The sequence below is a fragment of the Diadema setosum genome, chromosome 18, assembly GCF_964275005.1.
Source record: "Diadema setosum chromosome 18, eeDiaSeto1, whole genome shotgun sequence".
Classification (NCBI taxonomy): Eukaryota; Metazoa; Echinodermata; class Echinoidea; order Diadematoida; family Diadematidae; genus Diadema; species Diadema setosum.
Genome location: NC_092702.1, coordinates 28710758 through 28726198, shown reverse-complemented (window position 1 = coordinate 28726198; position 15441 = coordinate 28710758). Strand labels below are relative to the sequence as shown.

At 38.2% G+C, this 15441-nt stretch overlaps 1 protein-coding gene across 1 annotated transcript in view; it reads right to left on the bottom strand.

Annotated features, from left to right (window-relative positions):
- Positions 1-229: 229 nt before the first annotated feature.
- The window catches only part of LOC140242068 (pleckstrin homology domain-containing family A member 1-like), a 98580-nt gene continuing 83368 nt past the window's right edge, over positions 230-15441 (bottom strand). The window contains exons 7-12 of the mRNA XM_072321829.1: positions 14974-15144; positions 13147-13215; positions 11644-11708; positions 10495-10558; positions 8023-8106; positions 230-722 (exon numbers count right to left, since the gene is read on the bottom strand). Of these exons, the coding sequence (XP_072177930.1) occupies positions 684-722; positions 8023-8106; positions 10495-10558; positions 11644-11708; positions 13147-13215; positions 14974-15144 (492 nt within the window). The 3' untranslated portion in view covers positions 230-683. The remainder of the gene's footprint in view (positions 723-8022; positions 8107-10494; positions 10559-11643; positions 11709-13146; positions 13216-14973; positions 15145-15441) is intronic.

Genomic DNA, 15441 nt, shown 5'->3' with positions numbered 1-15441 from the left:
AGGGTCTTTAATGCTACAATGTGGATTTAGATAATGAGTTCCAAGTGATGAAGAGTCATCTTCAATAGTGAACACATTAAATCGTTCTGTTCTAAAGGAGCTTGAAGTTTCTTTTAAAAAAAAAAATACATTTCAAGATTTGCATCAATTTTTTTCAGTTAAGCAAACAGATTGTGTTTTGCCAAAAGAAAAAAATTAAGTAGTCTATCATTCACAACAAATTGCCCGCGTTAGAATTGAGGTTTTCATCTCCTTCCAACCAAAATTACCATCGCATGTGTAAAATGAAAAGTGATGTAAAAACACTTTGCCAAGATCAAAGTCTGAAGCACAGTCATAGTTTTACATTCAGATTTGCTTAATTTTACACTTTTTGAAAGAACAGTGAAGAGTTTACAAGTCACCAACTTTGAACACTTTTGGAAGAAAACTTCATTTCATTTTCTTTGATTTTCTAATATTACGAAAACTAATGCTCTCCATCTGAACGAGGGGACACTGTACGACAGATGTGATCCTCGCATCCGCGGCAGATGATACGGAAAGGTTGGGTTTTGATGCCCTCCAGCCGGTAGTCATGACAACACAGAGAAGACAGCGCTGGAAGTTGATGGGAGATGGCTCTGGGAGCGGGGAAGCTGGTCACGGTCACTTAGGAAACTTCTCTGGCATTGTGCTCCTTCTCACAAGAAGGTATCCCTCTCTTCTTTATTCACAAACATCTGGAGATTGGGGTGGGGGGGGGGGGAAGGGGGAATTATATGAACAAGTTTTATGAATAAGCACTAGCCACTGCATGTAACGAAATATGAATAATAAGTGAATTGCCAAATCAAGGTACACATAATCTGACTACGATTCAACAGTGGCAAAATATTGGAATGCCTTTGATATAACAGAGAGACCTAAACAGTAACAGCATCTCAAATCTAAAACTAGAAAAATCAACATGGAACATGAACTTAAACTCCAACATTTCTTCTCATGTCCATGAATGCAAATTACTTGGAACCTACAGTACATCTGAATAGATGATCATATTGGTATTATCACACATTTCTTGATTAGTTCTTTGTCCAGCAACGTGTCTTCACATCTTTTCTATGGTCATGTACAGGAGCCTGGCTTTTTTTGTTTACTTTCTTCGCATTTCATGTACACGCCAATATAAAGTTTAGAACACAGTAATTTTTACATCTACCTAGCGCATGTTTCACATGAGAGTGTCAAGTTTTACTGGACCAGTCATTAAATAATTGCATTTTGTCCTAAGAAGATTTTAGGTAATGGATTACACTAAAAGCAAACAGGGTTTTATGGAAGAATAGACAATTAGTTTGTTTTCCATATTTTCAGATTTGATTCGCATATTTCCTGGAAAATGTCCCTCAACGACACCTCACTCAACAGACAAGGGAGAGTTATGTGTAAACATAAACATGGTAAGATACTCTTCACAAAAAAAAACAAAAAAAATCACATCAACATTTTTTATGGCAGGATGCAATGACATAATTTTCACTCAAAATAATAAACTTGATTTGACTGAGAGAGTGAAATGTCATCAAATTATATATGCATATAGTGCATGGCAACATAACATGCAAAAACTCATATAAGTGACACATGAAATCAGCTTTTATCAGCAGCCACCATGCATGAAAAGAAAAAAAAAATTGCTTTCAATTCTCATAATCACTTGGCTGATCTCATTTTGATGGTATGAGAAAAAAAAAATAATCTCATAACAGGTGCATTTTGAAATATCTCTTGAGTATTCGTTCTGGATATTTGGCACCTGTCTGGTGCAGAAATCAAATCAATTCTACACAGGGGAAATTTTTAGCCAAGGCATTGCCTCTTCTAATCACATTTCAAATGACAAAATCCACATATCAGCATTGGGTTAAAGGGACTGTACAGTACTGGTTGAGGTGGGATCCGTAAGTGAGATAATGAAAAACCTCTTATGAAATATGAAAGAGCGTGTAATTATAAGAAGGATTCAACGTTTATTTGATGAAATTGGTTTTCAAATGGCTGAGATATCCAAAAAAGTGCTATAATAAAAGGCGACATGCCACAACTTTATTAGGATCTCTTTGTTTCACCTTGATTTTGGATATCTCAGCCATTTCAAAACCGATTTTCATCGAATAAACTTTTGATACCCCTTAGAACTGCATGCTCTTTGACATCTCATAGAGTGGTTTCTGAATATCTCGCAAAACGTCAAAAGCTAAATCCTCACCTCGACCAGAACTGTACACACCCTTTAAGCAAAACAAAGACATGCCCAGCAACACATTTGCAAATAAAACTACAAGCAAACAAAACAAGCAATCAATTGGCATTGACTGTTTGCAAATCATTGAACGTAATCTGCAACTAATAAGAATAAGACATTCAAAAATAATGCATAACTATTCAAGTCTTTTTTTTTTCTTTTTCCAATGGTAGCAGAGACACGTTATCTATATAGACTACAAATGTGGTTGACCCAGAAGGCCCTCTCAAAGAAATAATAATCGCACATGCAGAAAATGATTAGACAATGCTTTGAAGCTCAATCTATGGGGTTCACTCTCATTCCATCAATCGGCAAGGGGTAGTGAAAGTGTCATTACATTCAGGTCATCCCAGAGGTCATGGGGTCAAGGGGCACTCACCTACAAAATCTGTACAGGACAAACTGGTCCACTTTTCTCATCACTGTAGTTGTTTGGTGTTTGTCATTTTTTTCAGGTGTCACGCAGGTGAAGTGGTTGGTGTGCAGGTGTGTAAAAAAAACAGACATGCAAGATGGGATGAGGACAAATATGCAGAGTGGAAAAAAAAAGAACAGAAAAACAAAATGACTTTAGTAAATTGGAAATGAAAAATTTGCAATTGCGAGTAATAGCAATGACCAACAGATTGGACTCTTGTTGGACAAGTGAACAAAACATAAATAGGCACTTCTAAATTTCGTCCTTGCTCCACTCTGGAGCAGTGGACGGTGCAACGTGTTGTGGTGAGACGGCAACGTCAGTATGTTTGGCACCAGTGATTATAATCTGATGTTGCAAACTCCATTACTGGTTCTCGGGCCAATTACCCCAGACCCTTCCCCTGACCCTAACCCAAATCCAAATCCTAGACCTACTCCTAACCCTAACCCTAACCCTAATCCTTACTCTAAACTTATCACTAACCAGTATTTAGCCGAGGGGGTGGGGGGGTGGGGTGGGGAGAATTGTCCTCGGGGGGGGGGGGGGGGGGGGGGGGGGAATTGCCCTGATACGCCATTACTATCGCATCTTCTCCTTCTGCTCTTGTTTGGTAAACACTGAATGATAGGACACTTGGTAATAGAGTAACACTATCACATCATAGTGTATTAAAGAGGTAATCTGCTGGTAGTCAAATTCAAACAAGAGTGACTCAAGACCCCCCCCCCCCCCCCCCTCCAAATCCCATCCAAACTCAACCTGCAGAGAAAAGCATGCTTTGTCCAAACATTAGCAAGAGGTGTCACTTATGTCTTGTGTTCACCTGTCTGGGTGACCACTTTCACTGGTAACCCTTGACTTGCCCCCCCCCCAACAGGTGCACCAGGTGCAACTGGTGTCAGAATCATGGAGAAGAGATGGTCGATCCTGGATTTCAATCCCATGCTTTATAGCAAATTTGAACATTCATCATAACTGCAATTCTAATGGCCTATAAGTGCAGTCACTGAGGGTGAAAAGAAAAGTGAAGAGTAAATCATATTGCTGGATAACAATTCACAGTTGACCAATGCTAGCCTGATGAAAGTCAGGGTTAAATGAAACCACACTAACATTGGCAAGTGTAAAGTTCTTTAACTCTCAACATACCTGAATGTGTGTTTACTATCACAGTGTGTGATGTTCATTATCTTTTTCTTTGTGTTCACTATGTTTTTGTTGACATCTATGCCTACTGCCTTTCATAGATTGTATTGCAAGCAGGATCAATTCCATTGTCACAGATAATCCCACAATATCCCTTTGTTGTTGTTGTTGTTCTTCTTCTTTACCGGTTGAGGAGTCTTTCGGCGGGGTCAACTGGACTAAAAACACATCATGTATGCTAGATGACTAGTACCTTGGCATTGGCTGAAAACCACAATGGGTGTGTGAAGGGCTAAACATAATCTCTCTGTTTGGGGAGAGGGGATGCATTCTACCCCCCCCCCCCCTGTAGTATGCAGAGGATTCCTTCTCCAAACATTGGTGTACATCAGGTACCTAGGCATCTATTCCTCCTGTGTACAGAATTATTGCTGCCAAAAAGATCTAGCATGAATAAAACTCTAACATACAAATCTCACAGTAGTTCAGCGAAATGATAATAACATACCCTCATTCAAAGAGGGAACTTCACTCTATACAAAGTCTAACAAGCTAAGATCTTTCTGCCTCCCCCCCCCCCCCCACTGAAAAAAGAAAAAGAAAAAAGATAACAGTATTATATGTTAAAAATTTCCCCTACATGAAACTGACAGGTGACAAAATCATATTATATCTAACAACAATGTCAGTCATTACAAATAAAGATAATCAATGATTGCTGTAATGAAATATAAGAATAAGGTGAAGAAATATTGGTATTAATTAGTTACAAACAAAGGCTCGTTGAATCAACTATGCATATGAAAATTAAGTTCCTTTCGAAAGTTTCTGTGTATTGTGAGACCAACAGCCCAGTCAGGCAGAAGATGAACAAAGTTAAGGAGCAGTACTGTAGATCGTTGGACAGTGCAAAAACATTGAATCAGGCATGTCAGAGGAAACAACTAATAAGTGTATGGCACACACTGCAGAAACTGACAAAGGCACTTGAGAGCAAGACTTCATAGCTCTGGCACAGATAGCTTTGGCAAACTGATAGCTGAATGTTCAGTAGTCATGAACTGATAGACATGGCACTGTAATGACCAACTCCAGCCATGGATGCACTCGATACCTTTGATGGGGAGTCTTTTGCCCAAGTGGCACCACAAGCCTGGTTGATACCATTTGCTGACTTCTGCCATGTCACCTGGGATGAACAAAGAGGGTCTGATCAAGATCATGGAAGTGATGGAAAACTCGTTCATCAGGTGCGATCTTCTTACAAGGCCAGCTGGTAGACTACTCTGAGACATCAGTTGGCATCCTTCAAGGCTGTTCACTCTCACTGATCCTCCACAATATCTTCCTGGAGAACACCATGACAGAAGAAATCATGGGCGTACATACTCGAGCAGGATTCAAACCTACGACCTCCTGATCTCCAGACAGGCGTCATCTCCGCTAGACCACCGAGCTTCCGCCCGACAGCAAATGTTGGTTCTAATCCTTATAGCATGCAGCAGGTACTGCGTAATTATTCAAATTCATGAAATTCTTCCGTCGAGATGTTTAATTCAGTGCTTATTTACGTCGATGTAGGGCAATTTGTCAACCAGTTGCAACGAAAACATCTCGACGGAAGAATTTCATGAATTTGAACCATGACAGAAGTACTTTACAGCTACCACATTGACATTAACTTGAACTCTTCAGAAGACACAGATCTCACAGGAGGTGCAACAAGGAACTCAAAAGTGTGACAAACAGCCTTGCATGAATAGGGTGGGTCAATATGGGATGGAAGGTAGTACTGACTATAAATGTGGAGTCATAGTCAGCAGTGTAAATAGCACTATGGCAAAGATTCACATCAGTGGAGAACAGCTGGTGTAAATAGATGCCTTCAAGCATCTTAATATCATCCTCACCAAAGACAACCGCTAAATATCTGAGATATCTGAACCGGGCTTCATCACCGCAACATCAACCCTGGCAAAACACAGGAAGATCTGAATGGACAAGCAGCGACATCAGCTTTCCTTTTTACGAGGATAAAAGCGTTTGCTTTACTAGGTGATTCCATTCTGCCACATGGCAGCACAAATCTGAATGACGACAGCCAAGATTTCCAGAAAAAATCTTGATGGCTGAGATAAAGTGCTTCAGGCAACTTTCTTGAAATCTTGAAAAAAAGACTGGAAGACAAAATGATTGTGTGTGAAGCCCAGTCACATGACCGTCAGGGTTCCCAGGAATCCCTCGTCCAGTGAAGGGGAGGGGGAAGCCACCATTGTTCGGCCACATCATACTCCACAAGACTCTTCCAAAGACAATCCTCTTAGAGAGCCCTGGAGGGGTGGCAGACACAGAGGCAGTCAAACCAAGTGCTGGATGGACAGCAGTAAAGGATGGACAAGCCTTAACAGCCCATCACTGACATGGAAAGATGAGGACAAAGTTAGACGGTGGTGACAGCTGGCTGTTTGATGGTCCCTTGTGCCTACTTTTAACAACCGCTTCGGTATAACAAAAAGGAGACTGTGGTGAGGTGAAGTGTTAATCAAGTGCTTCATACTCTCTGAGTTCACATCAATCACATAAAACAACCAAACTGAGAAAATCTTTCAAACAGTTTCTCTTGCAAGATACTTTCCTTTTGTTGATATCTGCTATATGACCACGTGAGTCAGGAGATTCAGTAGGGAAAAGAGCCAATCAAATGCGACACTATCTGGTAGTTCTCTTCTATTTCATAGACAGACATCCCAGCAAATTCTGTTGTGCTTTCGTTTTCAGAAACTTTGCTATGGCTTTGAAGGGCTGGCAATGAGCTAATTTCCAAGTAATGCAACTTGCACCAACCCTTGTCATGCTATTACTTAAAAATCAATCAACAACAACAAAAAATTGCACTATTGTGATATGCAATGTCATTGACACTATGCTGTGAGAGGAGCTTATCAAAAGCTACCAGGTATGTGAAAATACTTGTCAGTCATTCTAATGTAAAAAATGACAAATCAAATAAATGAAGGCAGTGGAATATGTAAGAATAAAGAAAAAAATGTACATCTAAACCTACAGCATGTTGTTACCATAAGAATCTGCCCACCTCTGGCTTTTCTGTTTGCTTAATTTAAAAGATATTCTTCCTCCTGACTCAAAAGAGCTGAGAACTGAAATGGAACCAAAACATTAAGGGTTGTAAAAATGTGCAATTTCAGGCATAGAGTAAAAAGCAGGCTTTGGTTGAAATTTCGACACAAACTCTGTCATTATATCTTACAATTTCCACGCAAAAGAGATCAATATTTTTTCTAGTGATCGTTCATACTCTTTTTGTTCTCAGTCACATTGCAGATATTTCTTGAATTCTCCGCTCTTTTAAGAAAAAAAAGCATCATGCAGAATAATCTAAAACAGAAAGAATCATATTCCTCACTCATTATATTCCTATATCTATATCATATGTATATATATATAATATTCCTATATTCCTAAATATATATCATATACATTCCTAAATGCAAAAAGATATCTGCAAAATATACATTTGCAAAGCTACATCTAAGATAATCAATATGATGTTTAAAAGTTAAAGACATTAAACATTCCTAAACATAGCCCCAGATACCAATCAACTTGCATATATACAGTAAAAATGTACTCTTTCGTACAAAAAGTATTAACAGAATTACATCAATAAACATGACCAAGAAACAACAGTGAATGGTCACCTTTCAATTTGACCACACTATGAAATCTATTCATCATTTTACAGCATCTTACTCTAGAAATATGTGATGAGATATGATTATAAACTGCAAATTGCTTGAAGCTTGCTAGCTGTTGTTTCATTAGGACCTCACAATTCTACATCAAATAATCCAATATAAAAACTGAAAAAGTAATAATGGGTTTATATTTATGTTTTGTTTTCATTGAATGTTTTTTCTTTGTCCATCTCAGTCATCTTGAACAAGGAGCAACCATTTGCTCCTTATAAAGTATTCCTCCATGAATATAAAGGGCAATTTTCTTGGCAATTGTTGCTGTTATTTTGCTTTTGTTCTGTTCTGGGTGTCATCTGCCCATTTGCATGTTAGATTTAAAAAAAAAAAATCAAAGCAAAAGCGGCAAATCTTGATAATGCCGAAATTGCGATGATGGCACCGAAACTTACGCTCTGCTCTAAGCTTCTCTTTTTGGCAGCAACAGCATTGTTGATGGCTTGAACCCACGACTCCATCTCGTCCGGTGAATATGCCTGCAGAGAGAAGCATCGTTCTTATTCATTAGTTCCTGCAACGTTGCAGAGATAATGTACAACTTGATGACTCATACTCTTACTGAAACCCATCAGGCCTTTTGTGTAATTTTTCTGTCTTCATCAAATTTGTCTTCATCAAATTGGCAACACATATTTTTTTTCTTTTTTTTTCACTGCATATCCTACACTGGAGAAACATTAGACAGAACAGGTTAGATCCACCTAATCTACACTAACTTTACAAGGAAGTTTTCCAAAATGTGCCAATTTGAGAGAGAAACAAGAAATATGATCTTTTTAAACATGTTGCCAATTTAAGAATTATCTATACATTTACCACATAAGAAGGATTTGAAAATCCTGCCTTCAAGCAGGGAGGTGTGACAGAGATGGAGTGGCAACTCTTCCTAATTCATGCAAACACGTTTGGGTTCAAGGCGTTACAATGGGATGTCTAGCATTCCACTACGCTTTTAAGTCATGCTTGGCACCGCTCTAGTTGCAAGACGAAGTTTGGAGACGAAGAACGCATTTCACCTTTCGTTAAATTACAAGCTTTACTTCACCGTAAAATTTTAAATGAAATACTTGAATTGATTTAGAATAGTTTACGAAAGAATTCAGTATCATAAACATGTATTTCTAGTTTCTTCGTAATGCACAAATCGAAATGAAATGAGAATTAGGCCCTCTTAAAAACCTAATATTTTTCTAAAATGTGCACATTTCCGCATGTTAGTTTTCTATCTTTCAATCTGGGATATTTTGATCTTTCAAATGAAGTACTCGGCTAAAGTGTGTTCCAGCGTGCTTTTGAACTATTTGCTGTTAAAATTGTCAGTTTTACACTGCATTTTGATTCGCTGCTCCAATTCAAGGTACACAAATTCATTGTTGCCATCACATTGAAAGAGAGAGCGAATTGCAGTAGGGCAAGTATTTCTAGATGTGAGAGCGCTAATCCCGATTATTGATGCTCTCTTTTGTCAAAGCACCTGGTTTCCACCTTTAGTTAAGCGCTAACTTCTCGGCGGTGCCACGCATGACTTCAAAGGAGAGCAGTAGTTGTCTCTCCTTCTCTAGCACCTCCCTGCTTCAAGCTAAACAATTTCATATGAATATCAGAGGGCGTCAATAAAAGATTTGTTTGTTGATGCTGTTTTTATCAACTCTTCTGTATGAAACAGTTATTATGAATAGAAAATACAAGAATTTAAAGAAACTGCACCAAACCATGAAAATATGCTGTCTCAGGTTAAATGTCATATCGTGAGAAATCCCCATTACATATTCTCCCCATTTCCTAAAGGTTGTAATTTTTTTTCTAAAGATATCAAATCATATCACTGTCCTGAAATACTTTGCCAACATGTTGTCCAAAAGAAGTCAAGAAAAATTCACAGTTACGACATCTGGACTCAATATATTTTCAAAATGATGACTTCATCTTTCTCAAAGAGTTCTGGTAATATGCAACTCTGAACATCTTTTTCCAGTGACGGCACAGATAAATTTGTACATTTGCGTCACAGCTCCCACAGGAGTAGCAGGCAAAAAAAAAATATGAATGAATAAAGATCCACACTGCTCATTTTCCCCAAAACAGATAAGCACAATATATTAGTTGCTTGGCAACGGGATATTAAAAACAGAGGCATCACCAGAATTGGAAAGCTTCAAGGTGCAAAAGGGCTTCAAAACTTTGGGATCGCTTTGTCATTTCCTTAACTAAAGAATTCGCTCTAATCATTTGCACATGATTTCTTTCATGCTTCGTTCGAGGTGGATGTACTTGGTTGGCTCTTTTATTGTGACGCATTGTGTTTGTTCAGGGGGTATTTCTTCTTTTACTTTAACACACGTACATATTTGAAACAGTAATCTCTGCAACCAGCAATCTATCATTTTCTTCAAAAATCATCTAAAAACTCACTCGTTTCATTAATGATCAAAAAGTAAAGTGCATGTGAACATGTACGCATATGAAAAATGTGCCATATAAATGTATTAATACAATGTAATGTAATGTAATGGGTGCACACACACTAAGGCCAACTGCATTCTCATTGTAACAAAAACATTATATACATATACAACTTTATAAAAATATATCTTCCAATACAACTATATCTCTCCCTAATCATCTCTTTATCTACTGATTAATACATAAATGAATACAAATTCACATAATAATCAATTCCTAATTCCTACCTAGTAAAGAGGCAAAACTGGTTTGCTAACCAGTGTTATTAACCAGCACAAGTTGGACTATACAGAGATCATGAACATGTTAATTTCACCTTAAAATACATACTTTTCCCAGAAACAAATAATAAAATTCATCTTATAATTCTCTTATCAATCTTATATCCGATATCTGAATACCTGTACATAGAACGTCCGTAATGCACTGACAATCTCAAACAGGTTGTCCCTCTGAATGCTGGGTCTGAATGGGAGAGAGAAGGGTCAGAGGTAAGAGGTCAGAGGTCAAAGGTAAGAGGTCAGAGTAATGTGCCACTCCATGGTCACTCCACGTAGAAGTATCATTAAAAGATCAGGCATCATATAAAACAGTTGTGGAAATAATTGGTTACATTCTCATTAAAATCAGATGAAGTGATGATGTAATCACCCTCAGACGTTTCCCACTGACAAACAAAATCTTCATTAAATTCCATCTTATTTAAAGGGATGGCACATTTTCGGTTGAGATGGTGCTTCAGGTTTTCAATGTTATTTGATGATGATTTTTCGAGATAATAAGAAATCTCTTATGAAATATGAAAGACCATATAATTCTAAGAGGAATTCAAAATCTATTTGATGGAAATTGGTTTTGAAATGGCTGAGATATCCAAATCAAAGCGATGCTAATAACAGATGAGACCCACTTTTTATTAAGTGCACTTTGTTTTTCTTTCTTTTTGGATACCTCAGCCATTTCAAAACCGACATTCATCAACTAAACTTTGAATTCCTCTTAAAATTATATGCTCTTTAACATTACATAGAGTGTTATCTAAGCATCCCACAATAGTTAAAAGGGGAATCCTCACCTCAACCAGTACTTTACCATTCCTTTAATATAAGTGAAATAAATGTGACTGTGTACATCCTAGTAATACATGTCAACGTGATTCCTTTGTGAGTTGTCATGAGGTAATGAAGACTATAAAGTGCACATTTACGTGTACATACTTGCTTAAGCTACTAATGTTCAGATTCCATAAAAAAGTTCTTGCTATCCTTGAACTGGCAGACAGCAGTATGTAGGTGTGATGATAAAAGAAATGTATATCCGTCTGTATTTCAGGGTTACTTGTATTACATTGCCTTATCAAGTGGCTGCCCCATTTCACCACAGCACAGATTCAGTTTCGAGCTCTGTGGTGACGGACGGGTCACATTACAGGCACCGGGGGACGACATGGAATACACTGTGTGGGACTGGGGGATGGCGTGGGCCCGTGGCATTTACGTCAGTACAGCGTCTGCCTCCCAGAACTTGTCTTTCACTGCCACCAGACTTACCCGTGTTCTGATATTCTGCAAGAAGAGATCTCTTTCAGTGGAATGCTTCGGATGTGTATCTTCTCCTGCAGAAAAAAACAACAAAAACATAAAAAAAAAAAACCAGAAAGAAAAGTAAGGAACCAAATGTAAAATGAATGTGGGCAAGAGAAAGATTGTAAAAGAAGACATTCTTCATGGTAGTATCTGATATTGAGTCTGAGCACATAAAACATACAACACCAAACAAAGACAAAAAATCAGGTAGTCATCACAAGATAGCTATAGAGCCCTTTGCCTCTCCATGCACATTTCATGTTTCTTTTTCTACTTGGTAATTGTCATTTGATGTCTTGAATTAAATTTTAATGTCTGAACCAAAACTGAAAAAAATACAGGAGTTCACCACATGCTGGTGGTCAGCAATAAAGAATCTGATCGCGGGTCAGTTGTCAGCAATGCTTACATTGATCAGACATCAATTGTCAACAACAACAAAGAGACTGGTCACAAGTCCAATGTCGGCAATACACAAGTTGATGATATGTATTAACAGGTTATGGAGCCATGCTCAATATTCAGCTGCAAAGTCAGTTTCCATAGATATGCCTTGTGCACATGGCACTGCAGTCAGTGTGACCCCAGCCCTTAGACCATGAAGGATGGGCTGATTTTGCCGTAACACAGATTTCCCACAGACACCTGCCTGAGTATACTCGGGATTCATCCTCAACGGGTTAAATGAACATCATTTGGTTTGGTATGGAAGGTACTGATGCAGAGCATTATTAAAAGTATATACATAAATACAAAGCATACTCCTTGTTGAAATTTACCAAGGCATCAAGATGACTTCCTGTTTCAAGTAAGGTGCTTGGCAAGTTTTGAATAGTCATCATCTTGTTCTGAACAAGGCATCTATGTAATTTTTCGCATGTTGCCTAGACGAGTTCTTGCAGAGTTGTCCTTCTTGGCTTCCAACAAGGTGCTATTAAACCAAGTTTTAAGAAGTCATCTTCTCTCTTTCTTGTCCCAAACAAGGTGCCTAGATGAGTTTGATGAGTCAAATCTTAACCTTGATCAAAATGCCAAAGTGAGTTTTTGGGCAAGTTGTTTTCCAGCCTCTCGCGGTCCTGAACAAGGCACCTCGGTTAGTTTTGATAAGTCACCATCTCATTTTCTTGTCCTGCTCAGAGTGCTTTGGCAAGTTTCAACAATGGTCCTCTTGTGTTCTTGTCCTGAACAAGGAACCTATCTGTAGGCAAAACCTAAACAGGTTGCCTTCCTACCCTCACTTTCCTTAACCCACTAAGGACAAGCTGATTTTACTCCAATTTCCCATAGACACTTGCCCGAGTATACTCGGGACTAGGGATTAGTTTTCAATGGGTTAAAGCACAAACATGAGATTTTAACAATTGCCTCTCACTGCTGGTCCAAGGTTGAGTAAAATACACCTACATAGGCACCGTAAGGACAAGGGCACTCAAATCCGGATGTCACTTACATATTTACATCACTTACTTGATCTGACTTGTAATAAGAGATTCCTTGATCATCGAGGATGAAGTACCTTCTTTTCCAGCTTTTTCTCTGAAAACCAGACAGACAACATCACAGATATTTAGCTGATGCATTCATTTGAAAACTTTGCCAAAGAATATCATTGTTTAGGTATATTTTCTTTGATAATGTGGAAACTGATTTCAAAAACAAACAGACAATAAAAATACCAATCAAAATTTTGATCCTAAATTTACCATCACTTTAAATGCTGCTGGAAGAATATTTTACCCAGGAATTGAATTACTCCTCATAACCAATTAATGTTTATAACCAAATGGAGCGCCTTGAGCACATTTGAGTGGATATGTTGTGTGTTACGTCTGTCTTATTATTGTTGTAGTAGTTGTTGTTATTAATATCAATATTATTATTATTATCATTATTATTATTATTATTATTATTATTATTATTATTATTATTATTATTATTATTACTATTATTATTATTACTATTATTATTATCATTATTATTACTACTACTACTACTACTATTACCCTTATTATTACTATTATTATCATTATCATTATTATTATTATTATTATCATTATCATTATTGTTATCATTATTATCATTATTATCATTATCATTATCATTATCATTATCAATACTATTATTATTATTATTACTATTATTATTACTATTACTATTACTATTATTATTATTATTATTATTATTATTCCCACCCTCTCCCTCCCCTCCACATTTTCTCCGTGACTCCTCCTATTCTTTACCCCTGCATTTAGAATAAGGACCTGTCTGCATCTCTGGTACTGTCAGGAACGAACCTCTTTATTCGAGAAAGAGAAATCTTTTCATCTGTCCACAATTCTTTTGACTGTCCCTCAGCTGCAGGGACAATCAAAATTTTTGCTTGGCGCTGAAGAGGAGTGCCAGCCATTTGAGAACAGAGATCATGCATGTGCACATTTGATGAATTCACCTGGGCACTATCAATTTCAGCCCAAGGTCACTCTCCTCTCCAAATTTTGTCTCTGAAGAGAACAATAACAGAATTCCCCTTGACCATCAACGCTATGTTTGGGGGTGGGGGTGGGGGGAAGTTGGGATCCCCACAACATGTGACCTAGCCTGAACACGGGGTCTGTCTCTCCCCCTTCCCTTCCCTTCCCACTCATCCCTTCTTCACTATCTCTCCTCCCCTCCCTTCCCCCTCCCCCCTCCTCCCCTCCTCCCCTTGCCCTTCTCTCTACCTCCCCTCCACTTACCATCCTCTCCCTTTCCCCTCCACGCAGTCCTCTCCCCTTAACTCCCCCACACTGGAGCATTTACACTGCCTCATTTACTTTAATTCAGACCAGGGGCAATTTCTGAATGGGTGACTGGAACTTTCAGATTGACAAACAATGACATTAGATTTATAACAAAAATACCGTCTTCCCTACAGTTCTAACTTTAAATCTAGAAAATTAAAAAACATTAAACTTTGTTAGTTGTCAACCAAATAGCCCTAACTCCATGACTACTGAAACCTGCCAGAAACTCAAGAGTAAGAATTTCACTTAACAGATCCAAACTGCATCACTCTAATGAGCAACAAAGGATAGGAAAATAGGTCAAGCCACCACTCAAGTTTGGCTAGGGAAAATGATACGACTAGCAGGCAAAAAAAAAAATAATAATCTTGAGAGTACGACTTGAGTTAAATAGCAAAAACTTTGTCATGCTTTCTTCCAATTCTCTCGCTTACTCTGATTTCTCCAACCTCCCCCTGCGCCATCCCGCCATATATGCACATGCACATACAGAATTTCCACCTCTCCTTACCACAGCTCCCTGTTTCACACACCACCCAGACTGCAGGATGTTTCGTCCCGGAAACAGCTTGCCCACGGACTTGTCAATGGACCCTGCACCATGCTCCGGCGACCTTGACAGAGTAGGGTTCCGCATGCCGACGTCGTCATCGCTGTCACTCTCGCTGAACTGGGGCCCAGGCTGCAAAGGGGAGGTCATAAAGTCAGATTATAAATTCTACACACTTTGAAGTAGTATTTCAAACAAAAAGCAGCCATTAGTGTGCCCTAATTACGTTCAGTCGATTTCCTTTCCCTACCAAAACTCACAAGCACTCATTGAAGGACAGAAGGAAGGACTTTCTTACATTTTTTTAGTTCTAAAATACATCAACTTTTTCTCATAGTCATTTTACTTTATAATATGAAAACATGCTCATATGGTATGTTGATTTAATATGCCCTACGTGAAAACTGTTTCTGCAGTGAAACGTAACAT